This window comes from Aspergillus welwitschiae, assembly GCF_003344945.1.
Source record: "Aspergillus welwitschiae strain CBS 139.54b unplaced genomic scaffold BDQ94scaffold_7, whole genome shotgun sequence".
Classification (NCBI taxonomy): domain Eukaryota; kingdom Fungi; phylum Ascomycota; class Eurotiomycetes; order Eurotiales; family Aspergillaceae; genus Aspergillus; species Aspergillus welwitschiae.
The window spans coordinates 192,449-216,712 of NW_020798701.1; the positions used below are offsets into that span (position 1 = coordinate 192,449).

Below are 24,264 nucleotides of genomic sequence, written 5' to 3' on the forward strand. Positions count from 1 at the left end.
CATCGATCACGTATAAGCTTCATTAGCTGAATGCGAAGAATACGGATGTTGTTCCAGCATCTTTGTGTATTGTAATCAGGATATATGTCCGGCTTGGTTGGCGGGATGCTTGGGGGTTCAGGACTCTGTTTTCTCGAGAAGAAAGAAGGCAGGTGCTTGGACAGTCGATCAAGTTCTGCGTCAAGTGCTTTGGCTTGATAAATTACATCTTCTGCGGAAGTGGAAGATTTCGCGGTGTACTCCAGCTGTGCATACCACATCATAACTTCCAAGAATCTCAACCTTAGTGACGATGTGTCCGCACCGGCTTCAAGAGCTTGTTGTCGCAATGCCAAAAACCGGGAAGGGATATCAACTTCATTGGCAAGGCAATCAAGAACAACAAGCTCAGTTAGATGCAAAAACATCGCAACACCCCCTTCGTCTGTAAATTGACCATTACCCCTCAAGACCATAAGCTCAACTGCACCTATCAAATGTCCGTTGCGAAAACATAGCGCTCCTTGTTCTACGTTGGCGAGCCGTTCAAATATGCTCATGAGCAACACCGAGAATAAAGTTCTATCCAACAAAACCTCTTTTGGTGACCGGATCGCGCCTTTCGAGTCAATGACAAAGCTAATCCATAGTTGTTTCGAGCATGATAGAGAGCTGGGGGCCATCCCTGAAGAGATGAGAACGTGGCCATGAAAAGCGCATGAATCATGGTCTCGAGAAGAGGATAGTCGTCTGATTTGGACGGGTAGAAGACCTTCATATACGAGTACATACCCGTTGCAGGTGTGTCTTGAACGTATTGTGAGATATATAGGTGCTTCGCGCGTTGTAAAATAGTCGGAAGAAGATTTGTTGATAGAGGCCCTGCAGAAGCTGGACGTTCTAAAGAGTGCTTCCTCAGTATTTTTTCTGCCGTAGCAGAGGACTCATTAAGTATGACTATATCTGTTAACTTCTGATATCCCGAGCACTTAAGACCAGCGCGGACACATTGGGAGCAGCCATCTTCCTTTTTATCGCACTATCGAGAGGTGTAAGCCTGGTTCAGTCGTCAAGGTGAAGAAGTAGAAGAAAACATCATACTTTGATATCACGTTTGCGGCATTCGCGGCATGACTTAGAAGGCCTCCCACGATATACCATTATGACGATGCAAAAGAAGCCTTTCCATTACGGCACCTGGCTGCTGAGGTTTATGGAATAGAGAAGAGCAGAATCATTTGTTGTTGCAGATGATCATGTCGGATTAGTCATCGCATATTGCCACTCATGGAATCTATGGACAAAGATATTGGAAAGAAAAGAAGAGTGCGTACAAGCTTTGTGGTGATAATCCTAACTAAAATATTTGAGAGACAGTGGTATTAAGTGATCCCTATCAAAGCTAAATGTTGATCTAGAGCTCATGCAATGTGAATGCCTCTTGTTTGTAAGAGCCATAAGTAGAACAACCCCAACCTTTGAAGTGCAAGCATTTGCATGATATTAAAACCCCGACTATACATCAAAAGTACCAAACATGGAGTATCGTAGCAGGCATTTAATCATTCTACAGTTTTCCAGCTACATTGTCCAGGACATCTGTCACAAGTGCAAAATCCCTTTCTTCTTCCACCCTCCAGTTTGAAATTGCGATCCGGCAAGCCGGTCTTCCTTGCCAAGAGGTTCCAGACACAAAAAGCTTAGAAGTCGCATTAATCTCCTTGGTGAGGTTGTTGTTCAGCTCGTCATCCTTTGCACTGAAGAGCACTATGATGTAGGTCTGGTTTAGCAAGTCATTTTTGTTTGCCAACTCTGGCAAAGCATTGTACTTGGGATGATCGTAAATCCACCCTGCAATCATTCGACTAAGCCGAACTTGCTTCTGTAGCATTTTTTGATACCCAACCTGACCATATGCCACAAGGGAGGCGTACACCGGCAACGCTCTGAACCGTCTCGAATTCTCCATACCGATGTTTAGTGGAGAAGGTATTGAGGCGGCTCCAGACTGCCCCCCAGACAAGTAAGCCGCATTCGCGTTTTGGAAAACCTTCTCAGCCTCACTGGGATGGCGACAAAGGACAAAGCCACAATCGTATGGCACGTTTAGAAATTTGTGAGCGTCACCTGCGATTGAATCTGCTAGCTCCATGCCTTCGCACCCCTTTGATATAGCAGAGAATTCAGCATCTTTGAGAATCCGGCCAAAAATCCCAAAGGCACCATCGACGTGAAGCCAAGCTCCGTACTTATCGCAGAGGCTACGTAGGCTTTCCATTTCAGCCAAGCTTGATGTCGCAAAGTGTCCAGTATTGACCTCCCCACAGGAGACAGCGACGATGCTCGCCTTATTGGTTTTCAGTTCCGCTTCAAGTCGTACCAAGTCGACTCTGAGGTAGTGACCGTCCCGACAAATGCTCTTGACGTTGGCACGGCCAATGCCGAGGATTCCGGCCGCCTTTGCCAACGAAGAGTGAGGCATCGTCGAGAGAATTTGGATACCAGAGAGGCCTGTGGCTTGGATTACTTCGAACAAGCCATACTCACCAACGCTTTCAATAGAAATTCCCCTCTTTTTGGCGGCAGCTCGAAGGACAAACTCCCTCCCGCAAGCCAATCCATGAACATTGCTGGCTGTGGCCCCAGTAGTAAACGTTCCATTGCTCCAGCGGTGCCGATCCAATTTTAGAAGATCTGCAAGAAGACTCAGAGCCGTAGCTTCGACATCTGTCGATATAGAATGATCCGCAAGGTGCACTTGAACATTCTGATCATAAGCCGTGACAAGATTGTCTGCAAATAGGGCGACCGGGGTAACGCCTCCAGTGACAAATCCGTAATAGTTGGGACTTATGCTGCTGCGATTGAAGGCTGGGACCAAGTCATTCAGGATATGCTGGGCGGCACTTTCAAATCCCGCTCCTTCGGCAGGGAGAGCCTTTGGTAGAGATGCTCTGGCTCTTGACAAATCACTAGCACTAGGCAGCACGTTTCCGGGGGTGTATGTCTGGTTAAGCTCCCAAAGCTTCTGATGTAATTGGCCCTGCTCTTGGGAGGTCTTCTTGATATCTCTTAGGTCCATTGCGTGAGGTGTCGCCTTAGAGTCAGTCAATGACTGAATTTGGTATACAACAAAGATAGAAGTGACGGACTGATTTGTATGACTGCTTGCACAATATCCAGCTCCAGTCTTATACTAGTAAGAAAGTTGTCTCGATGAGAATCTTATAGTAATTCCTGTAGTGGTTGCAGGTATTCGGGTTGATGAGCGTGACTCAGAATACAGTACCGGCTGGACTTGCTGTATGGAGGAGGGCCGTCGGTCTGCTGCGAGGATTTCCGAGACTGGGTCTGACAGTGCCAGTCAATTAGAAAAGCGTTATGGGGCAACTAAGGGAGTAAGTAAGTAGGCAGCATTAGTTATTGCAGAGTGTGGGTGTCAGCGCTAGTATTGTCTCTGACTTAGGTTGTGCAGGGAGCGAATGATAGGTGCGGTTATCTCCGAAGCGTGAAACTGCATAAGAAAAGGTGGAGAACTAATACTACTTATTTTGTTAAGGGGAGTCGAAACTGACGGGAAGCTTAATCGCGGCTCAACATACCGTATTGTGAAGAGAAGATACCGTTACAGTTTACAGCTTCTCCCAAAGCGGAGGCTAAATGACAGACCTCCGCCGGCGGCTGTTGGACCCATCTTGCCCGTCAAACCACCTCAAAACGCTTCATCGTAGGGAATTCAGTGCATTCGCAAGCATATAGACCCCATATCTAAGAGTGCCACGACAATGGCTGCTAAGTTGATCGATCGGCGCTTCCATAATATTCCCGGTGCGTTTGGCTTCCCAGGTTAAGGAAAAATGTCGCTAATGACAGGTGGGGTTATCCAGGCAGGCTTCGGGTGGCTGAGTTGTTCTTCGATGTCCCCCTCAATTACAGCAAGCCTAATGAGGGCACTTTGAGGCTGTTTGCCCGGAGTGTACGTCGCCTGGTAACGCCAGCTGAGCCAAGTGAGACCCCCAAGGACGACAAGCAGCTGCCGTTCCTGGTGTACTTGCAGGGTGGCCCTGGAATGGGATGCCGCCCCCCGCAAGAGTATGGCTGGATTGGAACAGTCCTCGAAAAGGGATACCAGGTACATAAACCCATCAAACTGTGACTACTCCTAGAGTGACCCTTGCTCATTCAACAGGTCTTGTTCCTTGACCAACGTGGCACTGGTCTCAGTTCGACCGTCACAGCGGGCACGCTTGCTCGGCAAGGCAATGCCATCAAACAAGCAGAGTACATGAAGAACTTCCGCGCAGACAACATTGTGCGCGACTGCGAGGCCGTTCGTCGTTGTCTTATGAGCGATTACCCCGAGGACAAGCGGAAATGGAGTATCATTGGCCAGAGTTTTGGCGGTTTCTGTGCCGTGACTTATCTTTCCATGTTGTATGTCTGGCCCCGTCTTATGATGGTCTCAGCCATATACTAACTCTTTATTTCTACTACAAGCCCGGAAGGTCTCGCTGAAGCTTTCATCTGCGGTGGACTTCCTCCTCTCGTCGATAACCCCGACCCTGTGTATGCACGTACATATGGTAAGCCATCTACTTTATCCATTTAGTGCATGGTGAGCTAAACCCGTACAGAAAAGGTCCTCGAAAGGAACAAGGCCTACTATGCCAAGTTCCCCGAAGACGTCGAACGAGTCAAGCAGATCATCCAATACCTGAAAGACAACGAAGTTGCTCTACCAACAGGAACACTAACCCCGGAGCGATTCCAACAAATGGGCATCCTGTTTGGCATGCACGGTAAGCAACCAATAGCTGTTATCCTCCGGACTTCCTACTAACATTCCACAGGTGGTCTTGACAGCATCCATGGTAATGGCCCCCAAACCGATATTTCTTACATTAATTAACACGACATAGATCTCGTGCTACGTGCCTGGAACGACCTGGACGTCTTCGGCTTCCTCACCCACCCCACACTCACCTCTATCGACAGTTTCGGCGGCATGGACAACAACATCATCTATGCTATCCTGCACGAGGCTATCTACTGCCAAGGGTGAGTATCATCAACTTTGCCTCGATAATCTCACGAGCTGACAATGTCCATGCAACAGCAAACCCTCCAACTGGTCCGCAGATAGATTGTGCGCCTCTAACCCGGACTTCCAAATCGACTCCAACAAGCCCGAAATCCTCTTCACGGGCGAAATGGTATGTCCCTCAGCATCCTACCTTTCCTCTAGAACAATCACTATCCCGGTGAATAATTGCTAACATCCCTAAAACAGGTCTACAAAGACATGTTCGACTCCTATACCGAACTTAGCCAGATTCGTGACGCGGCAGACATCCTCGCCTTGACGGATGACTGGCCGGCGCTTTATGACGAAGCCCAGCTGGCACGGAACGAGGTTCCTGTTTACGCGGCCACATACATAGACGATATGTATGTTCACTTTGATCATGCGCAGAACACCGCGGCCAAGATCAAGGGCGCTAAGCAGTTCATTACGAATGTCATGTATCATAATGCGATTCGGAGCAAGTCGGATGAGCTTATACAGCAGCTGTTTGCTCTGAGAGAGGATACCATCGATTAGAGAGATGATGTTTTTGGTTACTAAATCATGATGGTATTGTGCATAGATACTCCATATCTATATTGGTCATAAAGCCTTTTCCTCAGGTATTAACGAATGCACTCCTTTGGCGTGCTTGTACTAGATGGTGACTTTGACCAGAACATGTTTCAAGGAAAGCTGTATATACCCCTATTGATGCAAGGCCACAGATTACTTAGAATACCTGGTGATTGACTGTCAGTAAGGGCCTCCGGCTGGTGACAAAAACATGTGCCTGACTTACCGCACCGCCAATAATAAACAGCCTCTCCTCTTCTTGATGCACCCATTCTATTATCTTGCTTGCGCTCTGCGCCAATGCATTCCGGTTCGCATTTGCATTTGCAACGCAATAGAATTCGAACACTGGTGTTACCCATGCAAACGAGCTCGAGGATTGCGAGAGACAGTGGTGAATCTTGACGTGGGTATGCTTAGCATGGATGCTTGCATGTAGATTATTATAGGTGGACATTAGCCTGGAGACATGGCCATCGTCAATATTGCATGAATGTAATGGCATCCTCGGCGACAGCGAGAAATAAGGGGTTGTGCATACCTGCGACGTCGGGATACCGAGGAAAACTCCGGGTCATACGCGGACATGGTGAATTGTACATTGGCCCGTGACTTGTATAAGAAGTGATGCAGGACGGTCCCGGGAACTATGTCTGTTGTGCTGGGGCGGCCCTTGTCGACGGCTTCTCTGATGATTTCGAGACTGCCATTCTTTTCCAGTTGCTGTGATATGAAGTACTAGGTTAGCTTGCTGGTATGTTTTCACAAGAAGCATGGTCACAAACCTCTACGAATGCATCGCGCATGCCTTGCATCTCAAAGAAGCTTTCTTTATTGGCGCTTATCAGAATGATAGCAACAGACTCTTCTTTCGTGGTAGTATCGTCCGCAGTACTGCCAGTGTCCTCTCGAAGATCGAGGAAGCTGACATACATGTAGAGGTACCCACTGCTATTGAAGCCTGGTAGGCACACTGGAATCCAGCTCTCGCCACCGCCAGCTTTAACAGCTTCAGCTTCAAAGATCATGTTAAAAAGGAGCTGCAGATCGCCGGGGTGCAGAGAATGCTTCTTGGGCCGGACAACACTAACAAGCCGACCGCCTGCCACGACCAAGCCATAGAGAAGGCCGCTGACCTTAGTCTTCAGGAGAGTGTTGTTGATCGCTTGTCTATGGGATTTGCGAATCTTGAGGCATTCCAATGCGGAAAGTAGCGTGGATGGGGAGCCCTTCGTAAAGCTGTCGGCTAATGTGGATAGAAGTGTCTCAGAGCCTTGGAGTGGCCGTTTGAGGTCGGTAGAAGGGCGAATAGAGAAGAGGTGAGTTAAAGATGGAAGGGTCAAAGTAGACAATATTTGCATATATAGGGCTTCCAACTGGAGCTTGAGCTGAGTTTCACTCTCAAGCATGCGACTGATCGCAGCCAGGTACAATGGCCCCTTGTTGACCACCACGAACTTTGTATCACCGGCGGAGAAGCTGCTTAGACGGTCCTTAGAATCTTCATAGAACGAGATGATAGTCTGGATGACGCCAACATAGGTCGATATAAGACCACCATCACCATGTCGCGTCCATATCGGTTTGCCAGCAGCTGAGAGGATAATGTAGTGTTTCCGTTTCGACTTCCAATTTTCCAGGACCAGTTCTGCACGGTTTTGTTGGTTTAGCGATTGCAAGGACCGATATTTGCGAGCTATACACACCTTCGTTCTCCCCTTCTTCGCCAACGTCTCCCACTGGCTCAAACTCCGAAGCAAAATCGTCTTCGACGTCGTCGGCTTGGAATTCCGGGAATTGCAAGAGTCCCGTGTTATGCTGGCGGATAAGACCAGGCTCCGTCGCCAGAAAGTCACCGAAGACATTTTCGACGTCGCCTAGATCTCCTTGAGGTATGGAGCTCCTGATACTGGCAGTATCGCCAGCTTCGCTTCCTCTTGGGCTGGCCAAGTGGCTGAGGCTCGCCTTGGCCTTCAGCGCGCCTTGTATATTGCGTGCAGCGAAAGTATCCTTCCCGGTATCTTGAGAAGCAACATCTGGGAGAGATACCGCAGTCGTAGCCCTGGACTGCAGAGCCGGCTGTGCAGGCTGTCGCGGTACCCGGAGAGATGCCCCTCCTTCATCTAACAGATTCAATGTGCCCGGGCGCGGGGGAAGAGGCGGTGGCCGTTCATCGGAGACGGTGCTGTGATCATCGCCAGTAGATTCGGTGGATTCTGTAGATTCCGTAATCGCTTGTACAGACAAGGCAAGACCGTCGTCTCTGGGAGCCTGCGCTTGCGTAATGCCGTGATCGGGAGTGTCCTGCGACGGGCCGGGGTCCGTCGAATCCATACTCTCAGCTCGCGCGCACCGGAAGTTGCCTCAACCGCGTCCTAGGTGGGGTATCATCTAGTAATAGCGTTCGTAGAGAAGACGGATTTCCTAGCTTGGGAAAATGAGCTGAAAGACGCCATAGAAATGAAGAGGGATATGTCGCATGGTGGGAGTTGCAAGGCCGCGATGCGACGGCGGCGGACGGGAGGAGGAAACAAGCATAGTTTAGATTGAGCGACCGAAGGGGAGAAGATGGAGCCTCCCGGCGGAGCTCCCCAAAGGCGGGCGGACGCCAGATAGACGGAAACATGGCCGCCTGGCCCTTTCGCAACATCAGCTCCAGCCAGCCAGACCAAACTAACCCTCCCACCCCAGTTTGGTCCGATGCACAAGATATGATGAGGCGCGATCTGCAGTCACATTTTCACGACAGAATCAACCACCCGACAATCGCACCATGAGCCTTGATCCGAGCTCGTTTCCGAGGTCGAATTCCCCCGCAAGCTCCGACAGCTCTCTCACGCGCTCCCGACTACGGGGGAAAGAAGGTTGGTCACTCTTGATTGTACACTTTTTGTTGTAGTACATATACACATTCTAATAACAGTACCTTCCCTAGAGCCGCTGAAGAAGGATAAAAATTACCGTCGTTATGCATCCACAGTTGAACGAGCCCTGTCACTATTCGATACTGCTTTGCAGGAATGGGCGGATTACATCTCCTTCCTGAGCCGACTGCTCAAGGTACGATACGCCATATACCAGGGTCGGTGATACGCTTTACTCATGACCATTCGTTATCATAGGCACTTCAATCCCATCCTGGGGACATGCCCATTGTGCCTCATAAACTACTGGTGGCCAAACGACTTTCCCAGTGCCTTAACCCTTCCTTGCCGTCCGGTGTCCATCAGAAGGCTCTCGAAGTATACACGTACATCTTCAATCTGATCAAGGTTCGCATTCCTCACTCAGATCTTCGAATAATCTGCTTGCTTGCTTCTTGCTAATGTTGGTCTGATTCCTTAGTCGGAAGGACTGTCACACGACCTGCCCTTATACCTCCCCGGTATCGCGCCCACTTTAACGTTCGCCTCTCTCACTGTCCGCCCCCTCTTTCTGTCTCTTGTGGAAACATACATCTGCAATCTAGAACCATGGGCAATCCGACCGGCCCTCAAGGCCATCCTTTTGGCCCTTCTGCCAGGATTAGAAGAAGAAACAAGCGATGACTTTGACCCTACCATGCGACTCGTCAACAAGTTCCGCGACATCGCGAGTAAGATGGATACATATAAACAGGAAGCAGAGTCTAGTCCAAGCGGACACTACTTCTGGCAGTGCCTGTTCCTGGCGTCCATAACTAGCCCTAGCCGACGTTCAGGTGTACTTGCTTACTTGAACCGTTACCTACCCAAGCTGGGCATCACAGATCGCAGGCCGAGCAAAAGTGATGTGAACGATGCTAAGGACCTACCTCATGATATATCTGTGGCAGCGGACTCAGTAATTCTGCCGGAACCCGGTTTGCTAATTCGGTGTTTCGCAACGGGTCTCGCGGATGAACAAGTGCTTGTCCAGCGGAATTACCTTGACCTGCTTGTTACACACATTCCCTTGAGCTCACCTATATTGCAAGCTAGGATTACCAAGGATGACCTTCAGAGACTGATTATCGCAGCTGTGGGGGTTGTGTCTCGGCGAGACATGAGTCTGAACAGGAGGTTATGGGCCTGGCTCCTTGGTCCTGAGCCTGCAAACGATCGACCCTCCTTCGAGGCGCGCAATTCTATATCGGATAACGTTTCTCAGCCGGTCCCTGATGCCCAAGAGATTTCACAGTCCGAATACTTCAGTAGATTCGGGTTGCCTCCGCTGGTGAACGGTCTTCTTAGCATGATCGATAAAGATACCGAAGTACCCTCGGAGAAGACGAGGCCTTTTCGCATATCGCTGTCGCTGATGGACCGATGGGAGGTCGGCGGCTATATTGTGCCGGAAGTATTCTTGCCGATCATGCGAAGTGTCCAGGCTTTTGAACTGAAAGCGTCAAAACCCCATTTCGAGGAAGTTTTCCGCAGTGCTAGTTCTTTCTTCGATGGCGTGGAAAGCGGCGTCATTTTCTCCGAACTTCTGTATCTGATTGACTGGAAGGCGAAGGACTTGGCCTCTGGACAAGAAAAGGTACTGAAAAACCTGGAGCTTGCGCATTTCATTCTCGAAAACTTCAATGTGCGCGAAGAGGACATGGTACTTGCACATGTGCCTTTGCTGACTCTCTCTACAATCATCAAATTGAGCGAACTCTCTCCGGAAAAGAATCCCAACTTGAACCAAGAGCGGCTGCGTGCCGTAGCAACGGGGCTGTCCCGGGTCATGACTTCTTTAACGGGCTTGCTCACTGAGAGGGCGTTCACGAAGAAGTTTGATACCCATAAGGCAGATGGCTCAAACTCTGATGTACCTGGCTCCCAGATCCTGAGTAGGATACACGCCTTTTATGAGCAAAGCAAACAGAGCCTTGATCCTCAACCACTTCCATTCGCCTCTAAGCCCCTTGGGGAACTCATCATCAGGAATGCCTACGAACAAGCTATTGAGGCCCTCGATGGCCGCGGTGATGCCACACAGATGCATGAACGAATAGGCCTTCTCATAATCATGCTGAAGAAACTTCCGAAAACAAAGATCCTGCGCGATAGACGCCTCTACTTGGCACTTTGCAATCGCGTTCGTGCTAGTCAAGTAGAGACATCCACTGCCTCCTTCGCAGCCATTTCCTCGATTGCATCCGCCATCACGAGCATGTATTTCATCCACAGCCCTGGGTACTACATCAGCTACGAGGATGTATCTGACTTGATTCCCGCTCTTGTCAACCGACTATGGCAGTACCTTTCGCCGTTGAACCCTAAATTTCATGTCGAGGCAGTTCGTTCGTTGTGGCATTTGCATTCTGTTTCATGGACCGATCATCTGGTTGAGGCTGCAATTACTTCTCTGATGGTGGACGTCTCAAATGGGCATCGTCAATCATCGTCGGCAGAGCAAGCCGGAAGGTACTTTGTTCTCTGGTCTCACAGTCACCACGGTACATATGAGCTTCCTCCAAAGCAGCTGCATAATGTGCCTCAGCTGGGGATAACTTACCAGTCGTCGCTGCTCGAGCGCCCGCTCTTTATTGTCTTGGACTTGCTCAATCAAGGCGTAAATGAAGCCTCCCAAGTCGTACATCGCTGGCTTGAAGACCTGTCTTCCATACATAAGTAAGTTCGAACACCCTCAATCTCTCCTATACAGCTTTGCTGTTTTATGAGTGAATCTGGAAACTATGGGTTGGAAAGTGCTTATGCTTTACAGAGTTTTCCGTATGGTAGTTTCGAGGCTTGATCGTCTTTTCCAACAGTCTGAAAATGCGGAGCCAGACACTGCGAATCCCACTGTATCTCCGGACGACTACAAAGAGTGCAGCTATCTACTACAGACGATTTCCAATCTTATATCTACTCTTTCCCACAACGGGTGGATCAGTTTGCTCACGCAAACGTTGGTACAAACGGAGAAACACAAGGATACTCCAGCATCTGAAGGTTGGTTCTAACAAACATCTCTTATGGTCGGGTTTCTGATTATACTTGCAGATAACGCTGGCGCCCAGAGCCTTCATGCAGTCGTTTTTCAGGCATCTCTTAGAGTAATCAGTGGGCATACGACGGCCGCTCACCAAGGCTTGGATGAGATCAAACTGCAACAAACTGCCCTGCTTGTGATGCGTCAACTTTTACTGGGTCCCGGGGCCGAGGAAGTGGCTGAGTCGGGGATTGACTCATTTCTTGTCGATAGGCTGTCCAGCGTGCTCGATAACGGCGGTAGTGTCGGCATACAAGCAGCACTTATCGACACTCTTCTCGCTGCGCTGAAGGTTCGATTTGCCCAGGCGTACCTACCACCACCTCCGCCACGTCCAAAGCATCAAAGGACTGGCTCTCGTGAACGTCTGACAAGCCCTTCGATCTTGTCCTTCACAAGCGACAAACCTGATAAGTCTCTTGCATTGCCACCTCTGCCTCAGCCCCCTCAGCAGCTTCTAGAGTGCCTTCTGAAAGGCATAAGCTCACCAAACTCCCGGGAGATAGTCGAGAGGTGGACAATATTGCTTTGCGAAGTACTTCCGCTCTACGCAGGATCCATCTTTCAGATCATCCTGATGTTAGTGGAATGCTTCTGTAAGGAAATCCAATTGGCTTATGCGAGCCTTCAGCTATCTTTCAAGCGCACCGAGGGTTGGCCCGAAGATCGCTCGGAACACGCTACGATCGCTCTACTCACTGGTCTCGAGACTTGCATAGCAACTGCACACGAGCGTCTGCTATCGGAAGAAGCCAATGTACCGGCTGCCAAGAGCCCAGACCAGAATCATGGATTCTTTGGAAACATGGTGTCAGGCGTCTTCGCGTCTGAACAGAGTCATGCTCGGTCAAGCGCGGCCAACAATCGCCTCACCGTTTTGCTTTGCTTCCAAGACGCCGTGAGACTCTGCTTTTCGATATGGTCGTGGGGCGCGGTTGAAAGAAGCACCCTCCCTCAAGATCCGGAATCGTTGGCCTCTTTCCAGTATACATCTTTGCGTATGAGGAATAGATCGCGCCGGATTTTGGAACATTTGTTTACAGCCGAGGCACTTGAATGTCTTGAAACTGCGGTAGAGGTATGGACAAAGTCAGACAGCGATACTTCGTCTCTGATCATCAATTTGCTCCACACGCTGGATGGATCACGACCAAAGATCACAATCCCAGCCGTGTTTAATTCTATCTACACGCGGACTAACCCCGCCGCATTGGAACCCAACCGCAAGTCTACCTTGACTGCAAGCCTTACGGAGTCTGAGCTAGCAGGTTTCCTAGTGACTTATGCCAGGTCACTTGACGATGATGTTCTCGATGAAATCTGGGCAGATTGCACTACTTTCTTACGAGATGTTTTGAGCAATCCTTTCCCGCATAGGCAGATCCTTCCGCGATTAGTCGAATTCGCAGCGATCCTTGGGGCGAAATTGGAGAATACGAGCTTCGGAGAAGATCGACGGATGAGGAAGGAGTTAGGAGTATGTTTCATCTGATCTTGACTTTGATGTGGCTATGCTGACAACTTCTAGGATGTACTCCTACGTCTTCTGACGGCGATCTTCACAAGCAAGCCCATGGGTCTCTCCCAAGAGTCAGCACTTCTCGGCCGGGCATCCATTGACTATGACAGTGGGTCACTGCCACATGTTGGACCAGATGACCTGCTCAGCATTCTTGCCGCCTCTATGCCCGCCTTCGCAACCACCCTGGGCGATTCGGATCGTATTAACTCCGCAGTGTCTGGGATTTCCACCAAAATAGTCGGGCCTCTCTTTCGCGCACGCCTCTTTCCAAATAACGTAAGTCGGAATTTTATGGCACTGCTCCAGCACATTGCCAAGATTCCCGCTGCTTCCAAGATTTGGAAGAAGGACATATCCGATGCCTTTAACGACCCGAAATTCTTCGGGATGCAGCTGGATCTGGTAAAAGACGGTTGGGTGAACCTTTTGCGGCAATGGGTGCTCGCCGACAAAGATCGAATGTCCGAGCTGATGTCCCGACTAACTCCGCCGAGTACTGCGGGCATCATGTTTGGCGTCGGGGCTTCTGCCGCCCGTCTAGAAGCGGATCGAAAGGCGCAATTGAATCTCCGCAGGATAAGCCTCCTCATCCTGTCTGCCAACAATGACTATTTCGTCGCAGAGCTACCTGCACTCCTTCAGAAATTGGAAGATCTCTTGGGAGCGACTAGTTCCTCGTCCCCATCGTCTACCACCAGGTCGGAGGTTTTCATGGTTTTGCGCGCTCTCGCCCTCAAGAGCACTGCCACTACTTTGGCCCCCTTCTGGCCGTTGATAAACTCCGAGCTTCAGGAAGCCATCTCGGCGGTTTCACTCAGCCAGCAGCAGGAGGTGTACAACCCATATGCGCTGCTACAGGCGTGCAAGCTTCTGGATACATTACTTATCCTCGCTCCTGATGACTTTCAACTTCTCGAATGGCTTTATGTTACCGACACCATAGATGCGGTCTACCCTCCGGAGCGCTTTGAGCCGATGGCGCTCGCTGATGAAATCTCTCAGAGCTTAGGAGCGCGCGGATCGGCCTCGTCGGATGGACTGGGGGAGACGGCCGATCTTAGCCAGGGGGTGAAACAGCCAAGCCTCACTGCTGACTGGATTCGGGAAACGGCAAAGGATGAGATTGTTGAGCGAGTCCTTCGGCCGTTCTTCGATCAGCTCAGCATCCATGCATTCGAAAGCACGTATAGCATGGGCCATCCGCGGGTAGACGTCTGCCGAGACGACCTGTTGGCGGACTTGTTCAACGAAAGTACGATGGCTAACTAACAGCTTCATTCATTTATTTTCAATCCTGTTACCTAGCGAGCCTCTCTTGTATTATACCCAATGCCTGTATGCCAGACTCCGCGCTGTCCGTAACAACCGAGATCTGCGATCTCTGTCTTACTATGGTAGATAGAAATGTCTTTTCCTGTATTTGCCTTTTGGACGCATAATGGTATGTATCAAAGAGGTTGTATCCATGGAACAATCCAGTAGCATCTCCGCACGTAGGTCAGCCACCAATAGCACTTGGGACCAATTGTAGGCGGCAAATACAATAACCAGCAGCATAGATGGGGTGAAGGAGATCGGAGACGCGCCGTGGATAATTGGGCCGGCAGCAGCCGCAGTCTCCGCCCAAAACAGCGACGCCAACGTCACTCATCCCGAGCTCTCCCCAGCGCCCCCAACCTCATTTCCTTCCAACGTGAGAAGAAACCTGATAATCTTACCTAGCGATGCTCTGTGCTGATCGCAACTGCAGATCACCAACTAGTTCATGACCATGAACGCGTGCAAGAGAATGTTGCCCGGCCTGCGCTCCGTCGCAACCAAGTCGGTATTTGTCCCGGCGCGGAGCTTTTCGGTCTCTTCTCCCTTCATGAGGGAGGCTGCTCCCACTCTGCCTACGAAGAAGCCCGTGGGCGCATTTCGCGGAGGGTATGATTAGTTCTGAGTTGCACTTGATCCAAAGGTCTACTCGCTTACTGATTATGAACTAGTCTCTTTGGGTTCCTTACTGGCGCGATTGCTGCCAGCGCCGGAGTCTACTTCTATATCCTGGGCGAGTACAGGATCGCGAACGAAATGCTGACAGAAGATATCATCGTACGTATATCTTTTTCATCTTATCTGGCTTTCTTAAGAGCTACTAATAAGGTAATCAGGCTCTTCAAGGAGCTACACAAAAGCTGCAGACGTACATTGGGGAACTAGAAAGGAAGGTCGACCAGTTGCAGAAGAAGAAATAGGCTTGAACATTCTCATTTGATGCGGAACTTATTACCCTGTTCATTCAATCCTTTCATTTGTTCACTCTGTCACAGCTAGTCCGGGCATTCATATTCCCATTTCTGTTTTACCGCTCAAGTTCATCTTCGGGTCTTAGCATCAATCATGTTTCTTAGTTCAAATTGCAGGGTCTGGCACGGGTGAGCGCCAGGAGTGAAACAGCGACGGAGGGTCGCGTAATGAACCAACAGCCCTGTATACGAAAAGGATTTACCTATGTGTACACTAATATTTGCCATGAATATCTTCCTCAGTTATCTAGTAGTATATCAACCAGTTGGCGGCGAGTCGCTGGCGTCATCGAGCAAAGCTACCTGCAAACAAGACAAACTACGGCACGGGACCATCTCCGTCTCGACCATCCATTTTCGCGGAGATTCAAATCCATCAAGTCTATTGCACTTACTTACTTTCCTGAACTAAACTATGACCTCCATCTTCTCCTAAGATGTATCACGTCGAACTCCTCCCCAACAGCACAACCACCCACGCCACTCCCGGGTGGACCTACGTCCCCGATCGCGGCTTCGACCCAGCCAAAGCCGCCATCACGCCCGCCATCGGCCGCAAACGCGGAATCCGCGATCCAGGCCGAGCGGACATCTCCTCGCGACAGAACAATGCCATCGTCCGACATCTCGCGGAGCTAGATCGCGAGAATCACCGGGACGTGCAGATCTCAATTCCAGTAAAACAGAAGGATGCATCTGGTCGAGGTATGCAATATACATACATCCGCCCCTATAATCATGAGGACATACCCTCCTAACATCTATAACCTCACCAGGAACACGAGGCAAAGTCACCTCTAACGTCCGACGAATCCTCCAATCCCAAAAGACCTTCCGCAACTATCTCGACGATGAAGAAGCCGCCCTAGCGCAGCAAGCATCCACGCAGCAAACCCAACAAGCCTCCACCTCATCTTCGCATCGCCCCTCCGTTAACAAAATCACCAAACCCTCCTCTTCCTCTCGTCGCAGCTCAACACCCCTAACAGCACCAACACCCAAACCCGACACCTCCTCTCGCAGTAATCGCAAACAACAACATCAACCCTCCACCGCTCCGACCTCCTCCCGCGCCTCAACCGTAACTACCCCCGCCGAAACAGAAACAGAGGCACAAACACCCGCGCCCGACAAAGACCAAACCCAAAACAAAGACGCAGAGAAAAAGGATGAAGAGGAGGAGGAGCAGCAAAACCCTCACGAACTTATCAAATCCGAATACGACAACGACCCCCTCCTGAAATCGTACATCCCCTCCGCGCCCTCAGAACGCATCATGCAGGCCTTACTCTCCGAACCACCGTTAACGTATCATGCATCGCGCGCTGGCCCGCCGATTGCGAGAAAATCGCCGCGGTATTTCTGCTGTATGTGTGGGTATTGGGGGAAGATTCGGTGCAAGAATTGTCATTTGAGGACTTGTGGGTTGGGCTGTTATAAGGTTCATGAGGATTCGAGGTGCGGGGCGTTTTTCTAATTGGGAGGATGAGGTACTTTGATGGATTAAGATGGCCAGGGATGTGCAGACAGCACTGTACTATCCAACTTTTGACTCCAAGCTCAGGCCGTTACTACTGGATAGGCTGACAGAGCCGCTCTCAACCACGGAGAAGTTCGGATGCATTTCCCTACTAGTGACGGCCCACATTGACGCCAGCGATATATTTATCTACTTGAAAATTTGTGATACCCTACTATATGCAACTTATTTTGCCATTCCAAATCTAACAATGCGTCTAAGCAACCGCTGTATAATATTCACAAATAAAATCAATACTTCAAGTCAATACCAGCCCGTGCTTCCTCTTCACGAATCTCAAACATGACCTGCACTCCAACAAAAAGAGCACAGCACGCTGAGATGAGGTAGATGATGCCGGCCCAGGATCCCAATATTCCAGCCAGAAGGCCTTCCAAACCATCCAATCCTAAAGCGAATCCAACCAGGTTCGCGATCATCATCATTAGAACGTTGCCAACAGCTCCCACTCCGCAAAGGACGCGGTACGCTGTAGGGTGAGAACGCCATCGGCTGGCAGGGAACAGTAGTCTGCCGATGACTTCGGGCAGAACGAAGAGGGTTATAAGCCAGCCCCACATGAGGAGACGAGGGTTGATGTCATGCCAGAGAGCAACGAAGGTGAAGACAATAAGCGTGTTGAAGATCTGACGGGCCTTGGCGTAGAGACCGGAAGATTTGCCGCGGTCGGAACCTCCCCTGCTGCCTCCACCCAGAGGCACGTAGAGATAGCGCACAATCCAACGGTTGAAAGAGCGGTGCCATGCGCGCCAGAAGGAGGAGGGAGAGTAATTGTTCGAAACGCAGCGTATCATGTTCTCGGTCGGATCAATCCCGTCGACTAATGCCCAGAAACGGAAGAACCGCCATGGAATCAAAAGTTTGAGCCAGATAATATGCAGATTGAAGTATGCCAGCATGCTGAGTTGGCCGGCTGTGTACAAGGACCAGTCGGGGGAAGCTTTCGAGATAGCCACGGCGTAGATGAAATGTAGTATTAACTCCATGGCGAGAAGTGTCAAGAAGAAGCGAATGCCATAGAGGACTGTCCGGGTCCGCGTGAGAGATGGAGGTGCATATCTTTGTTGGGAAATGTAGTCGTTGAAGGTCAAGATAGGGCCTGTCAGGTAAAGCGGAGCATAGAGAACATAGGCAAGGTAATAACGCCCATTGAACGCAGCTGGTTCCGCGGGGATACTGACACGGTCACGCTCTGACAGTGCTGCAGGATCGACCTGTTTCTTCTTATATCTGTCAGATTGGATTCCGTACCGAGAAGGAAATAAACTTACTTCAATGGGACTGGCAGCGGGGTAGTCGAGGCTCCAATAGTAATCCATGTTGAAACTAATCAACCGAAGGATCGTGATGTTGAAGAGGATCTCCCATCGAGGCATGATACCCCCGAAACCATCAAGGTAGCGACCCCAAAGTACCAAGGGTGCTTCCTTGTCGGTACTACCCGGAGACACGAACAAAGAAGCCACCCATTCCAGATGGTAACCGGCACAGAGCTCATTTGCAAGCAGCGTTCCGATATTGAACATCCAGGTCGCCGCAGGGATGTACTTCCTGGGAAGATTCTTGGAGATTTTGTAGTTCACATATAGGATGGCGAGGACCTTCAGCGCGGAAACACCGTGAAGAGCTGTGATGAAGACAAGCGCGAAATAAAAGTCGAAGCTTATCCGCTGATTGAGACGAGCATCCGCAGCAAGAACAGTCGGGGAAGCCTTAGAGGCCCCGGTATCTCCAGTGACTGGGCGTACATAGCTGTTATATACACGGCGAAGCAATGGGTGTCCGACAAGCAGCAGCAACAGGTAGGGTATGTTATCGCGGAACGAGGAATACTGGTCATCGGAGTTGTCCTAGCAGAACAAAGAAGTCAGCGTCTGACCTAAAACGATTGAACGAGCTACTTACAACTTGACGTCCAGGTATCCAGCCAGGCGACAGTAGATGAGCGTAAGTCGGATATGAAGGATGGCTTTCTACATCATCGTCAAGTCAGCATAGCTGCTCTCTTGCAACGCATAGCTGCTCTCTTGCAACAGACAAGTGGTTCGGGCTTACCCTGCGATACCCCGATGGCCGTGATGAACATCAACGGCACAGCAATCAAGAAAATCACATAATAGATGTAAAACTCAAAGGTCCTCCATTTCGGAGGGGGAGCATTGCGCGCAATCGCAATGGCACGGGCATCTCTGGCGGAGGGAGCTCGCGTGTGACCCGCGGCAGCTTTGGGCGGAGTAGTAGAAGAGGTAGTAAGACGAGTATCTAGAGTATCGAGGGAGTATAATCTCCGAAGCCACGAGAGTCCTGAAAGAGGCATCTTAGCACTAGCATTGCGCAGTGCAACCCCTCAAAAACAATGGAAGAGGGGAGACACCGAAGAGACGGAGTGCGGAGAGCAACAGGAACGAATGTTGGGGAGATCATCGCGAATTCCATTTTTGGCTCAGGGGCGGATCTCCGCTGGGGTCACGGGCTGCTGGTTATGCCGCTGACAACAATCTGTACTGCCTTCCAGAACAGTCATTACTGATCCTACTTGAAACAGCATCATACACATGAAGTATCATCTTCATCTAAACTCATCTAAGAGCTAAAACTTTGATCTAATTACAATTTAGTAGTTATCGTGCACTTGAACTGGCTCGATAAGTGACTAATCCAGATAAATATGCATTGATTGGCCACAGACAGTATCTGACCCAATCGAGGCTAGCGTATGTAGTCGCATCCCCTCATGATATCAGATGACTAAGCTCATTGCCTGCCTCACCAGGTTCAATAGAACATAACCACACTCTATCAGAGACAAAAACATCAGTAATATCTTTCTCATGCTTTGGAGGAGGACATATACATCTATGAAGATGGCATCGCAACGTGTAAGCCCCTCACCCCAGATCTCACCCAATACACAAAGCATCCATCCCCTCGGTCGCTACGTCATCTATAACAGATGGACTAACATAACTACCCCAGATCGCATTCAAAGTATCTGGCACGGTCCAAGGCAAGTTCACGTCAATGCTCCTTAAGCAACAACCGTGAAAGCATTTCTTCTGTGGCAAACAAGTCTAACGCATAATCTTGCAGGGGTGGGATTCCGGTAATTATACCCGGCCTTCTGCACGCTGGAGATGCACTTCTCGCTAAGCATGCCGCGATCTATAGGGACTTTACTCAGAAGAGAGCCACCCAATATGATGTAAAAGGCTGGGTGAAGAACACACATTGTGGAAGGGTCTGTACTATCTCCACTACACTCAGCATCTGACACTTCTCTCTTATTTTTCTATGAGCCTCCTTTCATGTTGACATCAGATAAGATACGTATACTAAAACCATACAGGTAGAAGGAGAAGCCCAAGGGACCGAGGATTCTCTACAAAAGTTCCTCAAAGACATCAACAACGGGCCTCGCCATGCACATGTCGTCAAGCTAGAGAAGAAGGAAATTGCACCAAAGGATGGCGAGGTAGAATTCGGGTTCATGAAGACTTCGGAGTCAGGGTATGAGGCTATGCAGTGATATCTCTCTGTATACAGACTTTTGCTTCTGCAGTCTGCGGTCTTTAAACAGTTTCTTGTTCTTATGTCACAAATCACAACTAGCAAATAGCGATGTGTTGATCCTCGCCCCTCCGACAAACCTCGTATTGAGAAATCACCCGAAAGCCAAGCCAGGCTCTTCATGATCAATGACAGCATGAAACGGAAAATACAGGAGAAACAACAAACAGTCTATTTCTAATATGCTCACCGGCCCCTGTCTGACGTCGTAGGCCAGTGATGAATGGAGCGAGCAGACCCCGGCTCAATCCCGAGCTATCTTCGGCATCCCTTGACTCAAACGGCGTTCCGGGTTCTCCCGGTAAGGCGACCTTCCATACCAGAACACGGGGGATCACAACTAGTAGGGGATCTTCTCGCTGTTGTTCTCGATCCTTCATCGCATATTACAAATGTTCTTAAGTTATCATTATATTACAACAATTGCAAGCAAAAGGGAAGAGTATTTACTAGTGAATTTCCAAGCATAACCACATTCGACATACTCTCATTTACACGAACTACCCCCAACAAACCAAGACCCAAACCCCATATACTGCCCCCGAATCGCCGATCAAAAATAACCCAGCCCAGCCCGAACAAAGAATTAACCAGTTAACCACGGAGTTCGCATTCGACAGACACCGAGCACATGAAATGCCGATAGAACTACTAGTAAAACAAGGGGATCCCAGTCACGGGAACCAGACCCGAATCCAACAATACAAGATGAAGCCCGTAATCAGATAACAGCAGCGAACTTACGCCGAAATTTCCTCTTATTCATCTTCTGCCAGAAGGATAATGGGAAGGATTCTAGATTTGCTTCCACTTGGAGAGTAGATAGTAGACACCAAATAGCTATATGCTTATTATCGAGATCCAACTTTCAGGTGTGGTTATCGAATATTCCTATCAAGAGGCATTTGATACCTCCGTACCTTCTGCGTAAGTTCTAGGCTGCGCTGGTTCCTAGATGATCTAGTGACCGACCCACCGGTACATGCAGGCGCTTAGAGCTTAACTTGGTTACGAAGTGTCAATTGAATGCGAGGGAGTCGAGTCTAGTTAGTAGTCGTACCCGCTAGTAATGGGTGTTGAGGTAGGGTAGGCTATTGAGGCCTGGGAATTCAATGGTTTCGATAAAGGATCTGCGGTGTACATACTTGGATTGGGGAATTCGATGCCGAGCCTGTAGTAGTTGGGCTATTGCCAACGCTAGTTTACATCTTCTGTATCTTTCTTGATGGTGAAAGACATAGGGAGAAACGCTGTAAGTAATGGGGAAGAGTCTTACCTTATGTCTGATAAACATGGGCAGATTCCTGAATTTAAGTCTTGCATACCTAACACTTCGTATTCAGCACTGTAATTAAGTACTATTTTAAGATTAATCACATCCAGAATCAAGAATTCAGGCTTATAATCAACACAACACACCAACAGTGATACACATAGAATGTAACAAGATACAGAGAGAAGGCAACCGACCGTCCCTGGTGTGGCAACAACAGCGGCACTGGTAACTAACCCAGACCTTGTAAAATCCCTGTCAAGAAGATCGACAATCACCCCGAACGTCATCATCCATGGACCCGGAATTGCTTGGAAATCTCTACTGTAGACGTGGCTGAGCGAATTTGAGCGTTAATGCTAAGATAGTAATATCTGCGAGCCTCCACTGGATCCTGAGCCCTTGGTATAGATGGATCCGGATCTTTTCGATCCGCGTGACTTTCACTCCTGCCGTCTTGTATGTATGGTTCCGGGGCCAGTGCCACTCCCGGCTTTTGCCGACCCTCTGCCCTGTAGAGTCATACCCTGAAGATGAGACAATGAATGGATGTTGAAAATTTTGCTGGCGCTGATAGTATAAATAGGGTTGTGGTTATAGAGGGGGTTGTACATCTAATCAGTCAGATACATAAGACATCGATCAAGAAGTGAACATTTTGCTGGGTTTCTTCTCATTGACATCAACTTATTATTTTCTACTACTACAGTATCATACCCACTGTGGTTCTATACCCGATGAATTCGTTAACAGCCACGGCGCCCATTCGGGCTGCTATTCCAAAGTCATATATGCATATCGCGACTCGAAATTACTCCAATGTCATTGCTATGAACGGTCTGCGCTGTAGCGGGTCGTTGGTGGCAAACAGACATCAGACAGCTGGAAAGCGATTCATATCAACCACACCCAAGTCGCAGATCAAGGAATTCTTTCCTCCCCCGACAGCTCCTCATGTGAAGGAGGTGGAAACAGCTTGGGTCCATCCTGTGTAAGTTCATCTCTGATGTATGCATGGTACTGAGTGGAAGCTGACAATACCAGCTATACTGAAGAGCAGATGAAACAAGTCGCAATCGCTCACCGTGACGCAAAGAATTGGGCCGACTGGGTAGCGTTGGGAACGGTGCGGATGCTGAGATGGGGCATGGATCTTGTGACTGGATATCGGCACCCTCCACCAGGAAGGGAACACGAGGCTAGGTTCAAGATGACAGAGCAGAAGTGGCTTACGCGCTTTATCTTCCTGGAAAGCGTGGCTGGCGTACCAGGCATGGTCGGAGGCATGCTGAGACATTTGAGAAGTTTGCGGCGCATGAAGAGAGACAATGGATGGTATGCTTACTCCCCACAATTGTCAAAGATGACACTGACCGCCGCCTAGGATTGAGACACTGCTAGAGGAAGCATACAATGAACGTATGCATTTGCTGACCTTCCTCAAGCTCGCAGAGCCCGGATGGTTCATGCGCCTGATGGTCCTTGGAGCACAGGGGGTGTTCTTCAACGGATTCTTCCTGTCTTACCTCATGTCGCCACGGATCTGCCACCGGTTCGTCGGTTATCTCGAAGAGGAAGCGGTGATCACATATACTCGGGCGATCAAGGAGATTGAAGCTGGAAGTCTTCCCGTGTGGGAGAAGACAGAGGCCCCTGAGATCGCCGTGCAATATTGGAAGATGCCAGAGGGTCAGCGCAGCATGAAGGATCTCTTGCTGTATGTTCGGGCGGATGAAGCCAAACACCGGGAGGTGAACCATACACTGGGAAACCTAAACCAGGCGATCGACCCCAACCCATATGCCGCCAAGTACAAGGATCCGACAAAGGCGCATCTGAACAAGGGGATTGCAGACCTGAAACCCATGGGATGGGAGCGGGAGGAGGTGATCTAAGTTCACATGCCAGATATTTGGTTTCTTTCACAGATATCCGGCTGGACCGGGTCTACAATGCGGCTTGAGCGTCAGCATATTCTTGTCAGTGCAACATCGGGCTTATCAACCTGGTGTTGGTGTTCGAAAGCTCCTAGATTAGCACCTTTGTCTTCAGCGAATAGATCTCCCCTCAATGATGATAATAATGAAATTTATGAACATGGATAATGTTTTAAGTTTCCGCTCCGAAATGATTCAGGAGTGATATATCCCACCAGTGATGGGAGCGGGTGTTCCTGAGCGCGAAGATGGATGGAAAACCGTGCCGAAGTTTGGATGCGGGGCTTCCAGGCACCGGGGAGGCGCTAAGCCCAGGCAGGGCAAGGGCCGCCCGGCCGGATGACTTTCTTGGGACGCTTTGCTTGATTCCCTTCCAGCTCTTCCTAAAAGGAGGCCGATATCTGGGAGCTCGGAATCATGAACCTGACTCTGGTGATGAGGCGAACAGCCCTACCTCAGGGGCGAGCTGAATGAGAACAAATGAGAGAAAAAGAAAGCAATCGGCAACTGCTATAAATAACAGCGCAAGACGACTTACTTATCTAGAAAGTACCACGACAACTCCCGGTGG

The 24,264-nt window shown here is 49.6% G+C and overlaps 10 protein-coding genes across 10 annotated transcripts; 6 read left to right on the top strand and 4 right to left on the bottom strand.

Moving 5' to 3' along the window:
- Window positions 1-53: 53 nt before the first annotated feature.
- Window positions 54-725, bottom strand: BDQ94DRAFT_138571 (uncharacterized protein). Its single transcript, XM_026765257.1, has one exon. It carries the CDS (start codon window positions 704-706, stop codon window positions 536-538), a length of 171 nt encoding a protein of 56 aa, XP_026629126.1. The 5' UTR covers window positions 707-725; the 3' UTR covers window positions 54-535.
- Window positions 726-1,305: 580 nt separating this feature from the next.
- On the bottom strand, window positions 1,306-2,773 carry BDQ94DRAFT_138572 (pyridoxal phosphate-dependent decarboxylase family protein). The gene has a single exon (XM_026765258.1). It carries the CDS (start codon window positions 2,459-2,461, stop codon window positions 1,547-1,549), a length of 915 nt encoding a protein of 304 aa, XP_026629127.1. The 5' UTR covers window positions 2,462-2,773; the 3' UTR covers window positions 1,306-1,546.
- An 819-nt stretch (window positions 2,774-3,592) lies between these two features.
- BDQ94DRAFT_120869 (proline iminopeptidase) lies at window positions 3,593-5,679 on the top strand. Its single transcript, XM_026763761.1, has 9 exons — window positions 3,593-3,807; window positions 3,867-4,111; window positions 4,169-4,413; window positions 4,477-4,562; window positions 4,614-4,778; window positions 4,830-4,850; window positions 4,899-5,037; window positions 5,096-5,192; window positions 5,270-5,679. Exons 1-9 carry the CDS (start codon window positions 3,765-3,767, stop codon window positions 5,579-5,581), a joined length of 1,353 nt encoding a protein of 450 aa, XP_026629128.1. The 5' UTR covers window positions 3,593-3,764; the 3' UTR covers window positions 5,582-5,679.
- BDQ94DRAFT_120872 (guanine nucleotide exchange factor MON1) lies at window positions 5,680-8,144 on the bottom strand. Its single transcript, XM_026763762.1, has 5 exons — window positions 7,327-8,144; window positions 6,406-7,268; window positions 6,162-6,343; window positions 5,847-6,081; window positions 5,680-5,786 (listed from the first exon to the last, which is right to left on the bottom strand). Exons 1-5 carry the CDS (start codon window positions 7,952-7,954, stop codon window positions 5,778-5,780), a joined length of 1,917 nt encoding a protein of 638 aa, XP_026629129.1. The 5' UTR covers window positions 7,955-8,144; the 3' UTR covers window positions 5,680-5,777.
- A 181-nt stretch (window positions 8,145-8,325) lies between these two features.
- Window positions 8,326-14,631, top strand: BDQ94DRAFT_185294 (cellular morphogenesis regulator DopA). The gene is made up of 7 exons (XM_026774846.1): window positions 8,326-8,484; window positions 8,556-8,680; window positions 8,743-8,892; window positions 8,966-11,202; window positions 11,297-11,526; window positions 11,578-13,043; window positions 13,095-14,631. The coding sequence occupies exons 1-7, from the start codon at window positions 8,394-8,396 to the stop codon at window positions 14,355-14,357; spliced, it is 5,562 nt and encodes a 1,853-aa protein (XP_026629130.1). The 5' UTR covers window positions 8,326-8,393; the 3' UTR covers window positions 14,358-14,631.
- Window positions 14,632-14,729: 98 nt separating this feature from the next.
- Window positions 14,730-15,615, top strand: BDQ94DRAFT_138580 (uncharacterized protein). Its single transcript, XM_026765259.1, has 4 exons — window positions 14,730-14,781; window positions 14,839-15,014; window positions 15,077-15,182; window positions 15,242-15,615. Exons 2-4 carry the CDS (start codon window positions 14,854-14,856, stop codon window positions 15,323-15,325), a joined length of 351 nt encoding a protein of 116 aa, XP_026629131.1. The 5' UTR covers window positions 14,730-14,781; window positions 14,839-14,853; the 3' UTR covers window positions 15,326-15,615.
- Window positions 15,616-15,779: 164 nt separating this feature from the next.
- Window positions 15,780-17,000, top strand: BDQ94DRAFT_120909 (putative HIT finger domain protein). The gene is made up of 2 exons (XM_026763763.1): window positions 15,780-16,081; window positions 16,153-17,000. The coding sequence occupies exons 1-2, from the start codon at window positions 15,814-15,816 to the stop codon at window positions 16,851-16,853; spliced, it is 969 nt and encodes a 322-aa protein (XP_026629132.1). The 5' UTR covers window positions 15,780-15,813; the 3' UTR covers window positions 16,854-17,000.
- BDQ94DRAFT_120915 (putative glycerol:H+ symporter (Gup1)) lies at window positions 17,000-19,297 on the bottom strand. Its single transcript, XM_026763764.1, has 4 exons — window positions 18,972-19,297; window positions 18,822-18,889; window positions 18,188-18,766; window positions 17,000-18,139 (listed from the first exon to the last, which is right to left on the bottom strand). The coding sequence occupies exons 1-4, from the start codon at window positions 19,231-19,233 to the stop codon at window positions 17,147-17,149; spliced, it is 1,902 nt and encodes a 633-aa protein (XP_026629133.1). The 5' UTR covers window positions 19,234-19,297; the 3' UTR covers window positions 17,000-17,146.
- Window positions 19,298-19,684: 387 nt separating this feature from the next.
- Window positions 19,685-20,652, top strand: BDQ94DRAFT_138586 (acylphosphatase). The gene is made up of 5 exons (XM_026765260.1): window positions 19,685-19,795; window positions 19,893-19,923; window positions 20,007-20,019; window positions 20,085-20,154; window positions 20,263-20,652. Exons 1-5 carry the CDS (start codon window positions 19,748-19,750, stop codon window positions 20,440-20,442), a joined length of 342 nt encoding a protein of 113 aa, XP_026629134.1. The 5' UTR covers window positions 19,685-19,747; the 3' UTR covers window positions 20,443-20,652.
- Window positions 20,653-22,271: 1,619 nt separating this feature from the next.
- Window positions 22,272-23,796, top strand: BDQ94DRAFT_120946 (alternative oxidase). The gene is made up of 3 exons (XM_026763765.1): window positions 22,272-22,747; window positions 22,801-23,091; window positions 23,141-23,796. The coding sequence occupies exons 1-3, from the start codon at window positions 22,494-22,496 to the stop codon at window positions 23,649-23,651; spliced, it is 1,056 nt and encodes a 351-aa protein (XP_026629135.1). The 5' UTR covers window positions 22,272-22,493; the 3' UTR covers window positions 23,652-23,796.
- Window positions 23,797-24,264: the final 468 nt, after the last annotated feature.

What these genes read in the sequence shown, in the direction of transcription:
- BDQ94DRAFT_120946 (XM_026763765.1), top strand. Translation starts at nt 22,494, where the DNA reads ATGAATTCGTTAACAGCCACGGCGCCCATTCGGGCTGCTATTCCAAAG. An exon ending in ACAGCTTGGGTCCATCCTGT is followed by an intron (nt 22,748 to 22,800) that starts GTAAGTTCATCT and finishes TGACAATACCAG; the next exon opens with CTATACTGAAGAGCAGATGA. An exon ending in ATGAAGAGAGACAATGGATG is followed by an intron (nt 23,092 to 23,140) that starts GTATGCTTACTC and finishes ACCGCCGCCTAG; the next exon opens with GATTGAGACACTGCTAGAGG.
- BDQ94DRAFT_138586 (XM_026765260.1), top strand. Translation starts at nt 19,748, where the DNA reads ATGCTTTGGAGGAGGACATATACATCTATGAAGATGGCATCGCAACGT. An exon ending in TGAAGATGGCATCGCAACGT is followed by an intron (nt 19,796 to 19,892) that starts GTAAGCCCCTCA and finishes TAACTACCCCAG; the next exon opens with ATCGCATTCAAAGTATCTGG. An exon ending in AGAACACACATTGTGGAAGG is followed by an intron (nt 20,155 to 20,262) that starts GTCTGTACTATC and finishes AAAACCATACAG; the next exon opens with GTAGAAGGAGAAGCCCAAGG.
- BDQ94DRAFT_120909 (XM_026763763.1), top strand. Translation starts at nt 15,814, where the DNA reads ATGTATCACGTCGAACTCCTCCCCAACAGCACAACCACCCACGCCACT. An exon ending in GAAGGATGCATCTGGTCGAG is followed by an intron (nt 16,082 to 16,152) that starts GTATGCAATATA and finishes TAACCTCACCAG; the next exon opens with GAACACGAGGCAAAGTCACC.
- BDQ94DRAFT_185294 (XM_026774846.1), top strand. Translation starts at nt 8,394, where the DNA reads ATGAGCCTTGATCCGAGCTCGTTTCCGAGGTCGAATTCCCCCGCAAGC. An exon ending in TCCTGAGCCGACTGCTCAAG is followed by an intron (nt 8,681 to 8,742) that starts GTACGATACGCC and finishes TCGTTATCATAG; the next exon opens with GCACTTCAATCCCATCCTGG. An exon ending in GGATACTCCAGCATCTGAAG is followed by an intron (nt 11,527 to 11,577) that starts GTTGGTTCTAAC and finishes TTATACTTGCAG; the next exon opens with ATAACGCTGGCGCCCAGAGC.
- BDQ94DRAFT_120915 (XM_026763764.1), bottom strand. Translation starts at nt 19,233, where the DNA reads ATGCCTCTTTCAGGACTCTCGTGGCTTCGGAGATTATACTCCCTCGAT. An exon ending in GGCCATCGGGGTATCGCAGG is followed by an intron (nt 18,890 to 18,971) that starts GTAAGCCCGAAC and finishes ACGATGATGTAG; the next exon opens with AAAGCCATCCTTCATATCCG. An exon ending in CCGCTGCCAGTCCCATTGAA is followed by an intron (nt 18,140 to 18,187) that starts GTAAGTTTATTT and finishes GACAGATATAAG; the next exon opens with AAGAAACAGGTCGATCCTGC.
- BDQ94DRAFT_138572 (XM_026765258.1), bottom strand. Translation starts at nt 2,461, where the DNA reads ATGCCTCACTCTTCGTTGGCAAAGGCGGCCGGAATCCTCGGCATTGGC.
- BDQ94DRAFT_120869 (XM_026763761.1), top strand. Translation starts at nt 3,765, where the DNA reads ATGGCTGCTAAGTTGATCGATCGGCGCTTCCATAATATTCCCG. An exon ending in TCCTCGAAAAGGGATACCAG is followed by an intron (nt 4,112 to 4,168) that starts GTACATAAACCC and finishes CTCATTCAACAG; the next exon opens with GTCTTGTTCCTTGACCAACG. An exon ending in TGGTCTTGACAGCATCCATG is followed by an intron (nt 4,851 to 4,898) that starts GTAATGGCCCCC and finishes AACACGACATAG; the next exon opens with ATCTCGTGCTACGTGCCTGG.
- BDQ94DRAFT_138571 (XM_026765257.1), bottom strand. Translation starts at nt 706, where the DNA reads ATGATTCATGCGCTTTTCATGGCCACGTTCTCATCTCTTCAGGGATGG.
- BDQ94DRAFT_120872 (XM_026763762.1), bottom strand. Translation starts at nt 7,954, where the DNA reads ATGGATTCGACGGACCCCGGCCCGTCGCAGGACACTCCCGATCACGGC. An exon ending in CGAAGAAGGGGAGAACGAAG is followed by an intron (nt 7,269 to 7,326) that starts GTGTGTATAGCT and finishes AAAACCGTGCAG; the next exon opens with AACTGGTCCTGGAAAATTGG. An exon ending in TCGGTATCCCGACGTCGCAG is followed by an intron (nt 6,082 to 6,161) that starts GTATGCACAACC and finishes CCATGTCTCCAG; the next exon opens with GCTAATGTCCACCTATAATA.
- BDQ94DRAFT_138580 (XM_026765259.1), top strand. Translation starts at nt 14,854, where the DNA reads ATGACCATGAACGCGTGCAAGAGAATGTTGCCCGGCCTGCGCTCCGTC. An exon ending in GTGGGCGCATTTCGCGGAGG is followed by an intron (nt 15,015 to 15,076) that starts GTATGATTAGTT and finishes ATTATGAACTAG; the next exon opens with TCTCTTTGGGTTCCTTACTG. An exon ending in TGCTGACAGAAGATATCATC is followed by an intron (nt 15,183 to 15,241) that starts GTACGTATATCT and finishes TAAGGTAATCAG; the next exon opens with GCTCTTCAAGGAGCTACACA.